The sequence below is a fragment of the Pieris rapae genome, chromosome 12 (assembly GCF_905147795.1).
Source record: "Pieris rapae chromosome 12, ilPieRapa1.1, whole genome shotgun sequence".
Taxonomy (NCBI): Eukaryota; Metazoa; Arthropoda; class Insecta; order Lepidoptera; family Pieridae; genus Pieris; species Pieris rapae.
Window position 1 is genome coordinate 6,822,791 of NC_059520.1, and position 19,906 is coordinate 6,842,696.

The 19,906-nt window shown below is 31.7% G+C and overlaps 3 protein-coding genes across 5 annotated transcripts; 2 read left to right on the forward strand and 1 right to left on the reverse strand.

Annotated features, from left to right (window-relative positions):
- Nucleotides 1-653: 653 nt before the first annotated feature.
- LOC111002799 (cytochrome b5) lies at nucleotides 654-2,499 on the forward strand. Its single transcript, XM_022273034.2, has 3 exons — nucleotides 654-866; nucleotides 1,269-1,625; nucleotides 1,838-2,499. Exons 2-3 carry the CDS (start codon nucleotides 1,335-1,337, stop codon nucleotides 2,021-2,023), a joined length of 477 nt encoding a protein of 158 aa, XP_022128726.1. The 5' UTR covers nucleotides 654-866; nucleotides 1,269-1,334; the 3' UTR covers nucleotides 2,024-2,499.
- A 1,840-nt stretch (nucleotides 2,500-4,339) lies between these two features.
- Nucleotides 4,340-10,501, reverse strand: LOC111002108 (metallophosphoesterase 1 homolog). 3 transcript variants are annotated; one of them, XM_022272219.2, is made up of 8 exons: nucleotides 10,201-10,501; nucleotides 9,935-10,127; nucleotides 9,518-9,659; nucleotides 9,159-9,325; nucleotides 8,147-8,229; nucleotides 6,410-6,691; nucleotides 5,468-5,607; nucleotides 4,340-4,483 (listed from the first exon to the last, which is right to left on the reverse strand). In XM_022272219.2, the coding sequence occupies exons 1-8, from the start codon at nucleotides 10,324-10,326 to the stop codon at nucleotides 4,465-4,467; spliced, it is 1,152 nt and encodes a 383-aa protein (XP_022127911.2). In that variant the 5' UTR covers nucleotides 10,327-10,501; the 3' UTR covers nucleotides 4,340-4,464. The 3 variants fall into 3 exon arrangements, with proteins under 3 accessions (XP_022127911.2, XP_022127916.2, XP_022127925.2); XM_022272224.2 differs by having other exon boundaries at nucleotides 9,935-10,122; nucleotides 10,304-10,500; XM_022272233.2 differs by having other exon boundaries at nucleotides 9,935-10,122; nucleotides 10,201-10,316.
- A 796-nt stretch (nucleotides 10,502-11,297) lies between these two features.
- On the forward strand, nucleotides 11,298-19,644 carry LOC111002242 (GATOR complex protein WDR59). Its single transcript, XM_022272393.2, has 13 exons — nucleotides 11,298-11,638; nucleotides 11,720-11,927; nucleotides 12,071-12,652; nucleotides 12,736-12,794; nucleotides 12,959-13,297; nucleotides 13,680-14,051; nucleotides 14,618-14,771; nucleotides 15,097-15,280; nucleotides 15,710-15,827; nucleotides 16,692-16,937; nucleotides 17,285-17,475; nucleotides 18,158-18,242; nucleotides 19,016-19,644. The coding sequence occupies exons 1-13, from the start codon at nucleotides 11,390-11,392 to the stop codon at nucleotides 19,046-19,048; spliced, it is 2,820 nt and encodes a 939-aa protein (XP_022128085.2). The 5' UTR covers nucleotides 11,298-11,389; the 3' UTR covers nucleotides 19,049-19,644.
- Nucleotides 19,645-19,906: the final 262 nt, after the last annotated feature.

A 19,906-nucleotide genomic window follows, 5' to 3' on the forward strand; every position in this document is an offset into this window, starting at 1 on the left:
CATATTTCTTCACACATTACTAGCTTGTTATATTTAAACTTTTTTTAAAGATTCATAATCAATTAAATGTCTGAGTTTTAAAAACAAAAATCAAAAACTAAGATTCAAATTATTTTCCGTTTTTCACTATGTACACAATTTAACACGCTTATACTTCATGACAATATTATAATCGATTTCTATAATCATCATATTCATATTTAAAATTTAAGTTTAATCTAATTAGCATATTTAAATCTATTCAGCTGACCTTCGTCATTGTAAATGAGACCTTCAATAAGTGATTAAAAAGCTTCTATAAGTAGATCGAAACTTTATCTAATTATTACATCATATAATTGTCTATAACCACGTGGAAAAATAAGTATAATCAATTGTTAATAAGTGGATATGATGACAAAGCAGCAAAATAATTAATTTCGATTTAAAACATCACCTACAAGCGAAGCTTGTGAATTTAATCGTTCTTGTGAATATATCTGAAAAAAATATAAAGTTTTGATATCATACTGCAATATCAATTGCCAAAACTGCTGTAGCATAACTCATAGGCAGCAAGCCAATACCGGCGCGTGCGTCGCTCGCAAGATAACAGCTTGGTTACATCAGATGGCGATCGCCGCGGCGCGTGCCAAACCACCTATAAAACTACCGACTCCAATCCACACAACTCATTCACCAATTGAATGTGTTAGATGACAAGTCGATATTAGTTTGTGGCAATGATCTACGCTCTCATGCATTTAACTGAACTGATTACTATTAATCTTGATTACGAACAGTGGTGGCACAGTGATAATTTTTGTGACAGTCATACTCCAATCTTCGAGCATCAACAGAGATAACTGTGATTGGATTGATTAAAGGTAAATATTATTGTTATTCTTCTGTATCTAGGCATTAAAAATTTATTGCATGATAGCAAACTATTTACTTTGCTGCAAATATTATTAAGTTCTCGAAAGTAGAGTTCGTAGGGTATGTTTCTGACCTTGTTTATCTTACTTAAATTACGTCAGTACATGATAGCAAGAAAGATAACATTTCTTAAATTTGCGATAGCAGAGGAGGAAAAGAGAATAGTAATATACACTTGCTCTCACTTCTTAATCATCTCTCATACAGGTAAAGTGATATCTTCCGTAAAACAGTGTTGCATGAGCAAAATTATGGTTATATATAATTACTAATTATTTCTGATTATATGTTTTAAATTTAAACATGCCTAATTTTATAGCACATTTTAATCATAATTTGTTTTGTTACAGTACATCATACCACACGCAAAATAACGTCTATTTGTAAAAGTACTTAAAAGTAAAACAAAGTAAAAGATGACGTCCGTACAAACTCCACCAGAGGTGACTCTCACCAACCCCCTACCAATTAATCAAGACTCCACCACCGATTTTGATATGATGGCCTTAACCATGGCGGCACTTCGCTTTGTTAATCCATGGTCTGTGGAATCGAATCCTCAATGGTCAGAGAAAATAGAACCTGGGACACCGGATGCCAAGGACCGCGTGATTACCCTGGCTGAAGTCTCCGCCCACGACACTCCACAAGACTGCTGGGTTGTTATATATGATCGTGTTTACGACATTTCAACATTCCTTGATGAGGTAATTTAATGGTGGTTTTATATCAGTCTTAGTTTTAAAAAAACCCAATTTATTTAAAAAAATGAATTCATAGTAATACGTACAAGAATTAGTGAAACCGTAAAAAATACGTTTAACGAAATAAAATTATTAATTATTTCCTCTCATCTTATTTAACAACAATATTGTCTCAAGCAAAATTTTAACTAACCAAAACTTACCTTTACTTACAGCACCCAGGAGGCGCTGACATAATGCTGGAGTACGCTGGTCGTGATGCAAGTACTGCCTTCCGTAGCTCAGGGCATTCGAAGGCTGCTAATAAAGCCTTAGAGCGATTCTTGGTGGGTGAGCTGCCAATGCATGAGCGAATGTACCGACGTCCTGGGGGAATGCGCCTAAGCGATATTCCAGAATAACTCAAAGTTTAAATAACTTGTCAGTAGTTAGTAGTATTCCATACAAATGATTTGCCGCATTATACAGTAAAAATAGATACGTAATGGATCAAATGAGTTTATAGCATGTAAATTCGCAATTAATAATTATATATTGTCTAAGCTCTATCAGCCAGTTGCTATGTTAGTATAATAACCTTAAGTTAAATTATTATTTTAAATGTAGTATGTTTAAGTTAACCTTTTTGATTATAGTGTCATTATTTTTGATAAGCGTTATAAGTATTAACTGGAAGACTATTTAGCACTAAATGATTAATTTGATTGTTTTCAATAGATCTTTCGCAACGCTTATATTCAGTGCATTTAATTATTTTACTTAAGTTCAATCCAGTATTAAAATAAGTATAGGTATTATTTAGCTTCATACAGTATGTATAATAGCACAAGTTCCTAATGTTATTGACTTAATATTAGCATTAAATAATTGTTTTATATTTTGAGTTTCCTTTGATGATACACAACACAGCCCTTTCTCCCCTCAAACATCTCCTGTTCATAATTTTTTTTCTTTATACCTAAAAACCAACTAAGAAAATTATGGAATGTTTGATAGAATAAAACTTATATGTAAATTAACTAGTGTTATCCAAGAACAGAGCATATAGTTTTTTTTTAATTTTAAACAATACAATACAATACAACTGCTAGTGTTATCATTAAAAACTAAGTTTTTTTACATTGTTTCCTAAAACATGCACACACTCACTCACACACAAATACAAAAACACACACATGCGCACATACACATACAAACACTTCAAATTCTCATAGTTTCTATTATAGAATAAGTTCATAGCAATGCTTTTTAGAATTATTATTAGAATTTGTATAAATAAGGGATGTCAACAAGTCAACCCCAAGTGTATCTGAATACTTACAGGGGCTGTCTCCCACTCAAGTATTAACGTAAAATTTGAGAAACAATAAACATTTTTATAACTATAATTTATTACTATAAGAATATTATTTAGCTCACCGTTGATATTATTTTTAATAATATTTCAGTATAAAATAAATAAATATAAGCTTTATGTATATAAGATTTATAAATGCTTTGACTAGTCTCAACTGGCTGTATCAACGTTTAGCCTAAATTATTTTACTTCCGACGACCACACGACCCTAAGATACCCTCATTATAATCATCTGACGTGTTTTGATAATAGTTCATTATACGAATAAACCCAAACGATTGCAATTTACTTATTATTGTTCTTATTCGTAGGGATTTCGTTGTTTTTACATACTTACATAAGTGCAATAGGTGGGTCATATAGGTAAACAACGATTGACCAGTCTGCAGCAACTGTCCTTTTATCTTCTAGCACAGTTGTCGCCTATTTTAAATGACCTTTCCGACCAAAGAATGAGGCATTCATCTCCTTCCTTCACTTCTTAATTTCCTTACCTTAGTTGGCCGAACCTAGAAAGGAAACACCTACTGAGCTGATTGTCTTTTGGTTTCAGGTCTTATGTCTAGCTTTCATCACCTGTGACGATGACAAATACGGCATTTGAGTCACCGCCATTGAACTTATCTAACATTTGGCGACACCAATCCATGCGAAGGTGTTTCTGGTCGTCGGTTAAAGTATGGGGCATCCTGATCTGGTACATTGCTTCCTGACGCGTAAATGTTCGTGTAATATATTTGAACTTAACTCATACCAATGCTTGCCCGTATCTGCTGATAGGTCACTCTCTTATCTTCATGGATAAGAGACGGAGGAATTCTTCAAGGACGTCCCTCAAGCGGATCATCATTGAAATTGCCGTCCACACTTAAACTCGTTAAACCAATTTTAAATAGTGGCACGAGATAGTGCTTCATTCAGAAATGCTAATCGCAGCTTATCATAAATTTATTGATGAGAAAGCCCACAACGACAGTCATAATAAATCATTGACCGAAAATTTTCTCGTATTATGTTCATTTTACAAGAGTTTTAGATTTGCCGCCAATTCACAAAAATGAATGCAATATAGGTACTACATTAGGTTATGAAAGAGTTCTAAAATTGAAATTCATAAAAGTTTTCATAAGCAATGTTTCTAAGTGGCCAGTTCTAAACATTTTAAGTGTTACCCACGTATCATGTCAAGCTACCGCTTTCAGCCGTATTGGGTATTCTAATTAAAGGCCAGAACTTGCAGTTGCAGTATGCAAGTCGCAATGGCCCTCTATGGGATTTTGCCTAATATTTCTGCATCTGTTTCATACATTATATAAATACATAGTAAATAACAAGGTTATGGGCGGCGCGGCGGTATCACTTAACATCATGTGAGCCCATTTGCCGCCTGACAGGTTTTTAAAAAACATTAAATATAATTTAGCATTTAATAGAAGAAATTACAATAATAATATAATATCTTTAATGTTTAAATGTATGCTTCTTTTAAACCTGTTTGTCGGATCTGAAAAAAAAAATATAATAGTCTTAGAAGGTTTTATATTTTATTTTTGGAAAAATGTGTGTAAAAAAAAAAGATATACGCGACACAACGCTGTAAGATTTAAAGCTAAGTAAATAAAATAATTTAATTTGACAAAAATATTTCTTTTTCTTCAGTACTTATATATAAAAAAATGTGAATTTCTCAATACCAAATATACTAAAATTATGTAGATGTCATGATAATTCCTGAAATTATGCGTTTAATATAAATTAATCAATTTCAAATTTCAATATTATACTTCCGTTTATCAAGAATTATTCGGCGTAATTTATTAACTTAAAAAAAATACACAAATCATATTTTTTCATCCGTCTTTTTACTATCACTAACCACATAATTGCATACGTAACCTCACGTACTTGAACCCGTGATAAGTTATCGAAACACTTTTCAGTTTTGACTATTAATTTAATGCTCCAAGATTGTTTGATAGATAGGTTTAATTAAGAATCCATTTTGCAAAACGGATAGGTAACGTAAAAAATACAGAGATAGTACATTATAATACATACCCGTATAAGCTTATTCTATTAAGAGGTTTTCGACTATAGGAAACAATTTTTTTATTGTTTACTTAATAGGGAATTATTAAAATATTTACAAACTTAACAAAACTACTATATCGTCTTCTTTGACATATGACCTATATTTTTATTGAAAAGTGAAAACATAGAACAGGTCGCGAGTAATAATAAAATAAGTACACTTTTCCGGGCTAAAATAGATAAATTTACATTTTCTGAGACGCGAAATGATGGAACAATTTTATAATAAGAAATTAAAAACGAAAGTAAGCATTACAAATTCACATTTCTCGAAAATAGTAACATAAAATTCCCGCGATTTGTAACAAAACATTACCATTGGTAATTTTTATAAATCCAAATAATCTTGAATTAAAAAAAATAGGGCATTCCACAGATTATAAAAGTAATAACTCACAGATTCCTGTAAGACCTCGTATTGTAGTATTGTATATAGACGACTAGAGCAAGAATTAGGAGCACAGCCGTGACCTGAATTGTAACCTCTCGGGTCAACTCGCACTTGGCCACCTTTACCTCGTGCGGGGTTACGGTTAGCTGAAATAATTAATTCAACATTTATGGAAGTGGTAAATGATTTCAAATCACATGCCTTAGTAAATAAAATCATATTTCTCCAGTAGGTAACAAATACAGATATGAACGTCGAAAAGCTAACGCTACATGCAATCTGGATATAAAAAATTGTTAATATGTTAGGAAAAATTGCTTGATATCTTCTCAGACTAGCTCCGGTTTTTGTAACGAATAATAACGTAGGTACTTAAAAGTTGTGCTTTTTTTAGATGCGATATCAAGGCTAAGAACGAGAGAACTATATCGGAACAATAAAAAAAACATTCGTATTGTAAGCTACAGAAGATCGGCGCAGGACGCGTTCTTATATATATTTACGTTTCTAAGTAACGATAATGTATGATCTTATACAAATAATAAAGTATATTTGAACACTTTAATTTACAACCGCAACTCATGGGTAACTTTATACTGAGCCTTGACTAAGTGTATTAATAACATATATGTCCTTTGTAAAACGCATAGAGTGCTACCTATAAGGTTAGTATGTTTGTGCTAAAGTTATGTCTTAAGTATCCAGACAGATCCATTTTTAGAACTTTTTTGAAAGTTTATTACAGAAATTAAAAACATATTTTATATATTTATATACATATTAACTACCAAAGTTATAAGGACACTTAACATATATAAGGATAGCTAGGCTTCCCCTAATGACCACTACTCGAAGAATCTTCAAAAGCATGCTGCAAATATTTCCTGATTAAACCAACTACATTTTTCATGTAAACAGGGACGTCAGTGGTACAAAGCAAAAACTTACCAAATAATACTTCGGATCCAATCTATTCCTCCAAGAAAACGACGGCACTGTATATTCAACAAACTCTATTTTATGCTCCGGTCTGGGCACTAAACTGTGACGTATTAAACAACTATTGTGCGTATGCGCACCAAACGCCGCTCGTGGCAATAAACTCTCAATGAGATATTCAGTGGACTCTTTTGAAAGACAATCCCAGCGTTCTTCGAATAGATTACTTCTGGATAAAGGAGCGTCTGACTCGGTACATACGCTATCTGATTCTCGGTATAGTGGGTAATGCTGAAAAATTACCCTAATTGAAGAGAAAACCAACGAAGATGAGCAATAGAATGGTACTGCAGCAATAACCAGCTTTAGGCGAAATACTGCAAACAATGTTTTATGAATAGACGATATGTATATGACTTGATTAAATATCAATCTTTAATTAACTGTCTAGAGATTCAATTAACTCTCTGATTTAATTACTTTACTGCGACATATACATGAAATTTATATAATGTATAATTAAATTTTACATATAAAGAAAGAGTCAGCACTCTTAAAACTTTCAAAAAATCTATTAATATGATTATAAAAAATTTATGACTATGACTAATAATAGAACAGGGGCAAACTTGCAGGAGGCTCATCTGATGTTATGTGATATCGTCGCCCAGGGACACTCACAATGCCAGAAGGTTCGCAAGTGTCGTCGGCCTTTTAATTTGTACCAATTATTCTTGAACAACCCTCAGTCGACCCTTGCTGCAAATAGTAATGATCGCACCATTGGTCCTAAGATGTAAAAAAAATCCTATAAATTTTTATATACATTGAAATCAACTTTAAAAATATAAGCACTTTTCTGTATTTCCGTATAAACAATTAACATTTCAATGCCACATATCGTACCATTGCAATTACGAAAATTTCTTTAAACCAATGAAATATTATCAAAAATATCATTTTCAGATTTCATAATTTAAGTGCTTTGTTGCTCACTATACAGGGCGGCCAAACAGCCGTGGATCAAACGCAACAGTTGATCAAACAGCATGTAGATTTATATAGAAATTATATTTCTTTGGGGGTAGCTATATTATTAAATTTGATAATATCCACTAGATTGGTACTGATGATTCCTTGCGTTAGACATGCTATTTATGGTGGTTTATATGCACCCAGCATTTAAGATAAAGTTATACCTACAGTACAAAAATTTCTCACCTCATAACTTTTGGTTTACTTCGGACCCCACTGTGAAAAAAACTTTACCAAAAAGTGACCCTGTATGAAATGTTTTGGTGCATTTAATAGTAATTCCGAAAAGGTGTAATAACATATAATAAGCTGAAGGACCTTCGTCGAACAATTTTTTGCAGCTGATGACCCCATCTAACCCCTGGTAGCGTTTTATTCACGACTTTTTGGCCATCCTGTATACACACTTCGAACAAACTCGTATATATTTAAGTATAAGGAAATAACTAATAAGGCATTATACACGGCTATGTTTTTTTTTTAAATTTATTTTCGTATTTGTAATTATACATATAGAGATTTCTTTTTATTTTCTTAAGAACTTATTTATGGAATATATACACAATATATTGTATAAAGGAAGGAAAATCTATTTAACGGGAGCTTCTAATCCATGACTTATTATTTTCTGTCTCCAAGTAACCTTCTTTTCTTTTCGTTTCTTTGGTAAGTACTTATTTATTATTAATACGCATAAATAAGTTGACTTACTTGCATCAAAATTGGTCTGCTGTACTTTGCTACCCTCGTTTTTCCTTTACACAAGGTTGACCCGCTACTGCACTTGAGGGTATCTAAAAAAATGTATCTAGCGAACGAAGGTTTTTTTGTAATTTCTTAGAAGAGTTTACTCTTATCTTAATCTAGGTAGTAAGTAATATTAAACAAGTTATCTAGTAAACAGGTCTTACATCGCGACGCAATTTTATAGAATCTACACAGTTATAAAAATCTACCTTTACTAAAAGTAAGCATTTTGCAAAATAACATTGAAACCTGTATAATGTAAAGATATCATCCCTAAAGTATAATATATTAAACGTCCAAAATATTTAAGAATTGTGTGTTTATAGTCTAGTCTAGACTGAAAATCATACTCAAAACGAAGCGATTAAAAAGAGTGGCGGAGAGTTTCTTACTCGCTCTATGCCTTTGATTTGCGAACTGGTAGTAAAATTAATTTAACTTCTTTTCTGACGATTATAATTGTACTTATTTACCTATATGAATAAAGTTATTTTGACTAAGACTTTGAATATAAAAATAATAGTTTTTCCTTAACACAAAACACTCCGAACGTCACCTGCTGCTTCAGCGATGGCTATACAGCTAAAGGACAAGGCAAAGACAGCAATCTAAGATTTTTTGACTTATGTATATTTCTTTTTTTTTAATTAAAATTTTGATTCTAATAAATTAATATATGGTGCTAATTATTATTATTTATTTAAGCCGTGAGCGTGAAAAATGTTCATCACGCTGACTGACAAAAATATAATACAGTTGATGATTTTGTTTATTAAAATATGAAATAGCTATATAATATCAATACAAGAAATATATAAGGACTATAAATTTTCTTTTAAGTTAAGTCTTTATATTAATATGAATAATATGATATATAAAAATAAAATGATCAAACAAACATTCAGTCTGCAGCCAAAACCTAAAGGGTTGTTGCACCACTCCATTATTTATTATTGATTCATATTATAGTAATCACCTGCAATTTTCTCAAGCTCTGCAACAGCTCTCGAGCATAGACTACATCCATCACCCTCCATGGCCATTGAATTAATGAGAATGAAATGATTTCCTCTGATACTAATTAACCTGACTGGTGGAGCATTAAGCTCAACTTCAAACCTATTCGCTAATTGTGGTGTTATCCTGGTAAGAATATTTATAATTGTATAATTTACAAAAATAATTTAAGAATATATAAGTCAAAAAGTATATAAGTGATAAAAAGCCCTTTACCATGTTTATATTATTAAAACTGCTGAAAATTAACTAATAAAACTAACTAACTAAAAAAACTTAACTAATCTCAGAGACTGTACTAATAATATCAAATCTTACTTATAATGAAAGCCTATGTCATGATTTCCAGCTACCACATGCAAAGTAGTGCCTTTGGGAATTTCAAACAATTTTTTAAACCTTTCCACATATTCATTAAACTCCTTTTGTGAACTCCATTTTCCCTCATCAAATATGTCACCTAAAAAACACTGAAGTAAGTAGGTATATGTTGTTGAAACAATTTTATTTGTATTAACTGGTGTTGTGTCCCGGATTTTTAAATACATGGAAAATATGTGATTAATTGTCTGAATATGTTATCTATATGTCAGACCATACTTTAAGCCAATTAAAAACATGCAAACCAGAAAAATATGGTAGCTGCTAGTTTTTAATACTAAGCCTGACAGGTATGTATATTTAATAATAGCTGGGGTGTTAGAGAGAGAGATACGTAATATTTTGTAGCTTTACCTAAAATAAATACCAGTTCAGGATTGTGTAAGGTTATAGCAGTTTGAAATGCGCGATGCATTTGCCACTCCCGCCGCTCTTTGTCTAACCAATGTCCGTTTTTTGAACCCAGAAGATGAATGTCTGCAAGAACCATGGCATAAACTGGCTTTTCGTTCTTCATAACATTATTGTCTACGGTAGGCCATCTACACTACAAAAAAATACGTTTTAAACAACAATTTAAATTTACTACCATTGGGTACTTAATACTCATCATTACTTACTTGTAGTTGTGTAACGTAGTAAATTAAATATTCACAGTAAACATATATAAAAAATAACCCTACAATAAACTGCGGAAATATCTTATTAAAACATAAGAACAACCTTCGTTTATAAATTGATCGCATCGTCGAAATCAATCATTTCTCACACACTTATGACTTCATTTACTACCTTTTAAAATATATTAAATTATATTAGACAGACTGACATTAAATTGATATTTCATTTTATATTATAGTATTTTTAAATATAATTTTTATATTTAAAATTAACCATTTTTGATTTTACCTACAAAGATTGGCACTTGGCGCCTTATTTAAATTTACCTACAGGATATTCACTATGAGGTTGCGATAAGTTTAATATAGATTATCACAGCGTTTCGGTAAAAAGTTTTTCAAATCTCAAAATCATACACAAACGTTTACTTAGACGAAATCAGGTCGTTAAAAGAAATCAAAGTTTTAGCTTATTTTGTGGGTTTCAAATTGTATTTCTCTTTATTATATTTTTATCACTATCATGTCTTATAATCTTTTTACAAGAACTCTTTTAGCGAACCTAGCCATGTTATATTTGTTTAATGGACTGAGATTTTAAAAACCATTCCATACTACCTTATTTATTCTATATTTTTAAATATTATCTTTAAAAATTCAAATTAAACATTAATAATTTCAAAGACCACCGAAACCTCTAGGCAAGATAGCACTATACAAGTCCTAATCTAAAATACTTAAATATAAAATACTACGAAAATATAAAATACTTTATATTTTCATTCTTATAATATTTTTAAAAAAATTGTCTCCCAAAAAATTAAACGGTACAATTTTGTTTCCATAAGCATGATAGGATTTTCAAAAGATAGAGTTTACCCTATTTAGACATTAGATAATTAAAATACAATAATTAAATTGTGTCTAGTTCAAACTGATATTTTCAATAATAATTTATTTTATATATTTAAATTTTAAATAGCCAATTGCAATATACTTGAAAAAAATAGTAGTTTTCTGTCATTGTAATGTCTATAAAATCAGAATCGCAATCGTCAATCACAATTGTCAATTGTCATTTGGCACCGTTCATCGTACAAAAAAATAAAAACAATTTACAAAATATTTTTTTTGTAATAACTTAAGTGGTGACTTTAATTATAATGTAGAAATCAAAAATTTATTTAAAATGTCTGTTCATTGGAATTCCGAAACCATGAAGTGGGAATATAGGGAGCTACATGCTACGGCTATGTCAGTAGACTATTCAGGGAATAATGTGCTTTTGGCTGGAAGACGATGGCTGGCTATAAAACAACTAAGCATTGACGATGACACCGGGGACATAATAAAAAAGTACCCACGACAAAGTAAATATGATGCAGCCGGTGCAGAATGGTGCCAGACGTATCCCGGGCAAAAGTTGTGTGCTATAGCAGTAAGAAGTATTCAATAATATTACATGTTCCTATAATTTATTTTATCAAAGTTTTATGAAGCTGGTAGTTTTTTTTTGTAGAGTAACCAGCGTGTAGATGTGTATGAATGGAGAGCAGGTAATGATTTAACATGCATATGTTCACTAAAAGGTCATACTCGAGTAGTAAGTGACACACACTTCCACAGACAAGACCACAATCTAATAGCCACTTGCTCAATTGATACATATACACATTTATGGGACTTGCGGGATTCAAGAAAACCTGTTTTATCTTTAAGTGCAGTTGGTAAGTAATTTGTAGTTTAGAAAACTCTTGGTTAATGATCTAGAATCAGAACTAGGAATATAATAAAATACTAATATATATAAAATAAATAGTCTCCCTGTGGGCGTGGTAGTATCAATAAGATGCAAAAATACATTTTTCAGCTGGAGCCTCCCAAGTACAATGGAATAAAGTAGCATCACATATTGTAGCTACGGCTCATGATGGAGATATAAAAATATGGGATTATCGTAAAAATTCTGCACCCTTACATTACATCTCTGCACATTTGTGTAAAATACATGGGGTAGACTGGAGTCCCCACCATGAATACCAACTGGTTACATCAAGTCACGATGGAAGTATAAAGTACTTTGATATTAACAATGCTAGGAGACCAGAAAATGTTATAATGACTAACTTTCCAGTATGGAGAGCTATATATACTCCTTTTGGTAGTGGGCTTTTAACTATTGGTGTTGGTTGGGGTGGATTGCCACGAGTGGAACAGGCAGGTGTAATAGGTATCTGGATTGATGGAACATTGACCCATAGATTAGCAGGCCATACGGATACTGTTCAAACAATGGTGTGGAGGCCTAACACTTTACCATCAAACTATCAACTTGTAACTTGGGGGAGAGATCAAACACTTAGAATTTGGACAATGCATCCGTCCTTGTTAAAAATGTGTTCACATTTTTTACCTGATGATATAGAAAGTGATTATGATAATATAAGTGATGGTAAGTTATAAGCTCAAATATGTATTTAAAAAATATGCTCAAATATAAATTTATTTTTCTTATAAAAGACAGTATTTTTTCAGCCAGTTATGCATCAACTATTAATTCAATGAATGAAAAAAAAAGTCAGGATATTGAAATGGTAAGATAATTATTTATTAGTTTGATGACCTATATTGTAAGTTATATAAATATTCAAAGTGTGTACTGTAGTCTGTACTCTTACTAATACTTTTTATATCCATAAACATACATGTGGTTTATGTTATTAATTTCAAATTAATATAATTTAAACTAATATTACAGAATAAAGTTGTTCATAAAACACCTACCTCAATAGATGAAGAATTTGAATCAATAAGGGAAATGGCTAACATAGAAGTAACAGATATGAATATTGATACTAGAACCTGTCAAATACATTCCGAAAGAAACGGTTACACTGCCAATCTTCAAGTGACATTCCCTAGAAATGTTACAGAACAAACAATACCAAAATTCTCATGGTTGTCGGGAACAAATGTAGATAGTCCAATAACAATTAAAATATTGCAGGCAATTAATAAAACAGCATATAGAAAGAAAAAGGAAGGACATAGATGTCTCTTGCATTGTCTGAAAACATTAGCAACTTCCATAGATGAGGTAATTGTTTTATAAAAAATACCTATAACAAAGTATTTATCTATTAATAATATTAAAAGAATGAAATTTAAATAAAATATAGACCATTTATAGTGAAGACTGAGTGAATAATAAAATAATAGTTCCAAAAAAATCCTTAAATATATAAATTTCAACTTTAAACACGAAGGACTTCATACATATGAAGTCAGCAGGCAAATGATAAGATTAAAATTGTTATAGTGAAAGATGTACAAATCTTTGACTATAATAGACACAATACATTTTCAACGAGTTATGCTAGGTTTTTATTAATATAAGTTTGAAATGATGTTCTCTTTTAATAAGATATTGTTTTTGATCATTAAATGTTATTTGTTATGTACTAAAATCAATTCCCCAGATACCAATAAAATCGAGTGATGACTCCGATTCAATGAAATCAAGTCAACGAAGTCAATCGGAGAGTGAAAATGCTGGTGACTCATGCATACCATTTCCCCGAACTTGTAGCGCCAAATGGTGTGGTGTCAGTACCCTGATAGTTTTTAGTAGACCATCCAACGCTAGAAGACTGTCTTTAAAGCATGAGCTGGGTACTCCGAGATCCATGTCTTCATTATCGCTCACTCCAGGTCTGTTTAGTGGAGGGTATACGTCGATATCTCCTCATGCAACGACAACTCCATCACCAACAAATGGACCAGGATTTCCGCAGTTGCATCATCGACACGCGTCGAATTCTATTACGACATTTTATTTTCAGGACAGATGGGTAAGTTACGTTTTAGGAAATGTGCTAGTTAATAATAATAAGCGACTAATTTTCTTTCATTACATTGACATCGCCTTACAAGTTTTCACAGTAGGCTTGCAATTTCTTGCACCCAACCCTTATTCTGGCAATATGTTCGTTACATACAAAAAAGTTATTCAAAATGAAAATCATTATTTATGTTAGCAAAAGTTAACTTTTTTTAAGTTACATTTTAAAAAATTTTAAACTATGTATTTAATTTGGTGTGTAACGCGGAGGCCGACGCATCGATTTAAAATGGATAGATTTTTTTGACGCGCTTCAAAACACCCCAATATAATGTGTGTGTTAACTAATTACTCTTTTAAGGTAGTAGGAGCAATTAGAATGCTATTTATTTTTGTAAGAGTTTATTGCCAGTTCTCATCTTCCGTTCTACGCCCTTGATTTGAGAACTGGCAGTAATTGTAATTTTCATAAGTGTACATTATGTTAGGTAACATAACAACAGGAATAAATGATTTTTGAATTTTGAAAGAAAAGGTTTCTTAATATTTATGATATGTTTACGTGTTTGTTTATAGAAAGCTCAAAGCCGTCGAGCAGGCAGTATGCGCAGTCGCGGTAGTATATCTGGATTGTGTTCGCCTAGAGTTGTCTTATACTCCGGAGAACCATTATTCCATCTTAACCGAATACTGGCTGAAAAATATGTCATTAATTCTGACAATCCAGTTGGTAAGTGTATCTGTTAAATATATTTGCTTTCTATTAACCAATTTCATTTAATTCAGTAGTGTTAAAACAGATTTGTGTATTTTAAATGTGTGACATTAGAGTTAAAATGTTTCGGCTTTTAAGTTTTTAATAACCCATACTCATACAAACTGTTCACTGTGTTTCGACATTTTTATCAAATGACACGTCTTTTTTATCTTAATTTGTAAGACAGACAAGTTTATAAAATAATATTATAATTTTATTTTCTGAAAAAAAAAATTATTGTTAAGGGTTATGCTAAACTGCTGATTTAACTGGTTGATATAAAATAGAATCTTTTTAGAAATGTGCGAAACAAACGCGAGGGTATCAGCGGAAGAGGGCGAATGTGAAGTTAGTCACGCGTGGGGTCTCGCGGCGTTAGTTGCGCAGGCGTTAAACGCTCAGCCAATAGATCACCTCATGTCCAGTGAAGAAAGTATGGGCTGGGCGGGACATCCGCTGTGCTCTAATCTAATACAAGCTTTGTGAGTAAATTTTATTAGAGGACGAAGCTATCTATAAGGTTATGAAACTTAGTACTTACAACTATGGTTATAACATTTTTTTTGGTCATTGAAAAAATCTTAGTATAATCGTAAAAATAGACGATAGTACGACCTTTCTTATTCAAATTCGAGGACTATATATAGGACTTTGTTATTCAAATTCGAGACAACTGCTTTTTTAATAAGTCATTATTGTTAAGTTGAGTACTCAGAACCAAATTTTCTAATGATATTTCCATTGACTAGAGTTTCTATTCAATTGCTAAATGTTTAAAAAATGTTCATTATAAGAATCTCTGATTATTTTGTGTTTTAATCTGCATATAAATAAATGTTGAGAATATTGTTTAAATATGTGTGCTTATAATACTTTACGATTAAAGAATATTATGTATGTTCATATTTCAGAGTTTCTCATTATGCCAAATCGTCAGATCTCCAAACAGCGGCCATGTTGACATGCGCCTTCGCTGTTTTTTGTGAATCAAGTAATTCCAGCACAAACTCCACTTGCAGCACATCCAGTGTAAGTGTATATTAGATTATCTTATACATACACTTAATTTTCCACTAAACGAAAGATATGAAAACTTTTTTAATTTAGTGTTTGAGGTACACCAATGAAAACAATTCCTTAATATAACACCGTTGGAACAGAAAACGACCTTTATTTTTAAGCGGAAGTTTTATTCATACATACAGAGTGAAGCGAGAGATTATAATTAAAAATATATGTATGTTTCCCCTGCAGTGCGTACTCTACCTTTTATCAGCAATTACTGTATTACATTTTGTTTCTTGTGGTTCCGATTTTTTTTTTGTGTTATATACTGGCTGTAAATAAGTGCGTCCGTACAAAGTGCACATGTCAGAAGTGAAACTTCTATGTAAATTAATTATTAGTAAGGTAAATGGTCTAATAGATGATCGTGTACCAGTGTATGATCACTCTATGTATTTTTATACATATATTCACACTGTTAACACACTATATGTGCTAATGGTAATGCGACAGAATTTACATCTAAAATTCTCATACAAGTAACTACTAAACGAATACATCAAGCTATAGCGTGTATTTTTTCTCGATCTCCCTTTCTCACTCTCTCTCTCAATCAGTCTCAATCGCTCTCTCCCTTTTCTTCGACAAAAACGCTGCAACATCTTCATTACGTTCCATAAAAAAATTTCACTTCTATAACTGTTCGTCTAAATATTATAACATTAGTTACTTAATGACAACGTCATCGGCTGTTATGACGATCGATTTTTACGACCAAATATGAGTAGTCCCATTTGAAGTCCTAATAGATTCCTAGTATATTAGTCCCTGTGGAACCTGTGTGTACTATCGAAGTAGTCATACAAATACATTGTTATTGTTATCCAGGGTAACAACACATCTCCATACAACACAGTTAACCAGTTTAGTGAAATCAACGCCGATGGCTGGACGCTACCGATAATACTTCGAAGTAACTCATGTTCTGAAGCCGAAAACTTAAATACAGAGTACTCGAAGTCTGAAAACTCCGGATGTGTCCTCGACGATAGTACAGTGCATTTGTATCATTGCTTTAAGAGAGTTTATGCTGATGTGTTGCACAGGTGGCAACTTCTATATAAGAGGACCGAGGTATGGTAATTTTAATAAAATGTTATCCGCCCTTTAATAAATGTTATCTACTTTTTGTGACGTAATTCAAATTCAAAAATATTTTTATTCATGTAGGTAACATAATGTACACTTATGAACGTCAAAAAAAAATACATTAAATCTTCTAATTTTACATTTACTGCCAGTTCAGGGCGAAGAACGGAAGAGAAGAACTGGCGATAACCTCTCCGCCACTCTTCGTAAATATAGTGTACATCTACGAATGGCGAAAAAAATTAAAACTAGGATATCTTATCTGGATATATCTTTTTAATTTGGCTTGAACCTACCCTGTGAAGTATTATAAGATTGATATTTATTTCCAGGTAATGAAACTGGTCCGTAGTAAATACGACCTGGAATCGGATAACGAGCCGTTATCTCGTTGCAATTGTAAAGGCCCGTGTATACGGAAACGCGCGTTGGGATGCGCGGTTTGCTCGCGCGTTGTACGTGGATTGACTGTCGCTTGTGCGATTTGTACGCATGTTGGACATGCAGAGCATATGCTTAAATGGTATTTATTTTATTTTATTTTTATTTCCACATTTAGGTACAAAAACAGAAAACAGATTGATTACATACATAAAATTATTACACACTAAACAACATTTAAAAATCTGACTTCCAGTTATATCTGTACACAGCATTTACACTAAATATCAACTAAACAACATACACATGTCAAACCGAATGACAAAAAAATAAAAAATAAAAGAAAAAAAATATATATACATACACACACACACATGTATATATACATATGTGTATCTATTAAATTAGTAATTAAGGTTGCAAGTATTTACTATGAACTATCTTTTTAAATTTACAAATATTATTGTGAAAAATATCAACCTCAGCACACACAGCATTATAATATTTGCACATTCTTACGAGCGGTTTCATATTGCATGCATTGGTTTCATATTGCATGCATTGGTTTCATATTGCATGCATTGGTTTCATATTGCATGCATTGGTTTCATATTGCATGTTTAGGAGTCATACTTAGTTAAAACTGTACTTTTGTCTCTTCATCACAGCGTAAACACAATTTGACAGAAAGAGCCGAAAGACTACTTAAGAGTGCAATTTATACATAGAATGTTGAATTTATTATTAAAACGTTTGGTTGTATTCAACTAGTATTATAAAGAGGGTAATTTTTATATTTAAAGTAATTATGTATATTTTTCCAGGTTCGCACAACACGATACTTGTCCGACGGGCTGTGGTTGCAAATGTGTCATGGAAGCGAATTCTATATGGAAAAGCATTAAATATGTATGAATGTTATGGCCCGTATTACTCAACGTCGTCAAAGCTTTAACAACAGTTTAATACAAGCTTTCCCAGATATCATTTTTCCTCAAAATGCGGGTTAAAAAATCCCGTTCAAAGTTCAATCTAAACATACATTATATATATTTTTTATTTAATATAAACAAAATATAAAGCAACAATTTCGTAGATTTTAATTTGATAAGCTAATATGCCGTTTCCATATACTTCCTCATATTTTCGGCAAACAGCCACTGATCATAAAAGTATTCACACAGCCGGAGTTCGAACCCTTGACCTTAGGTTTAAGAACAAGATTCAGACGTACTTAACACGTGTGACTCCCGTATGTCAAACATGTATTGGAAATACGGGAATCAGAGTTCGTGCGTGAATCGTTTCGAAACTCACCCTAGGCACACATTTTGCATTTGTGAAATAGTACATGCCTCATTCAAGCTTACGATGTGTTTTGGAATACGGTCCTTTTAAATAATTGTTTGTTGATTGCTAAAAATCGATTTTTATTTTCTGACATGTGGCGTATAGTCTTATATAATCGAAAGACTCGAATAGTTATTGTAGACGCGTTCTTGTTTACATATTTTTTAATAATTATTGGGTATGGCCCGGAATTCTGCTCTGAACCCTATTAACTAGTGTAAAAACAATGATTATGGGTGCCAAAGCCTCGGAAAAAAATCTAATATCTGGTTAAAGTAATGTTTTATAAACATATTTTAAATGGTTAAAGGGCCTTAATTTTTTTTTTTTAGCTTCACGCAGAGCGTATTGCCACAGGGCCTTAATTTCTTGACTTGGCGTACGGACTGCAGTTTTATCGGATACTACGTCATACTAGGTACTCGATACTAACTAAACTCGTACTCGCACCTCTAATATCTAAGTGTTTATATTGTCTATTGGAACTGTTCGCGCAATTTTTTATGACATCAAGATATATTATATTATATAATGAGATACTGCCTTCGTACGTTCCGTTGTTAGTTGTGGCTAGTCTTTTTGTTATACAGGGCGTGTCTAGGTTGATTGCTTAGCCGTTTTTTTATTAAAAGGTGGGAAGGATTCGAAACTTAGGGTTCAATCATAAATGTTTGTTTTCGATAAAAAAAACTGTTCCGTCGTTCAGGTGCTTTAAATATTCAATTTTAATCCGATAAAGTGTATTTTATTTTTATTATATACAGTAATATTACAATAGTACCATTTAATAGACAGAATTATAGACCTATAAAGAATAAAAGCATAATTTTTTTTAATCATGGCTGCTTTTATTTTTTTGTTTCATAAGACTTCAGACTTTTGCGGAACAATCAACCTTTTCAATCCCAAATCATCTATTTATAAGCATTAAGACTGTGAACAAATAAATAAATACACTTTTGTTTTGTTCTTTATTTAACAAACGTTTACATTTTAAAATAAACTGTGCACTAAGTATCTTACATTACGTGAATGTTAAAAAGATTTTTCTTAATTTTTAATTCTAACCTTAATGAGTTCTTCAGTCTCATTGAAGCTTTACAAGAATGTAAATTAACCTATGAAATATATCTGAAATCACATTAAATACGATGAATTTTTTGTAGCAAATAAAAAATAAAAGGCGTAGATTTTATTTGAAAAGTGGCATTCAAGTGGTTTCC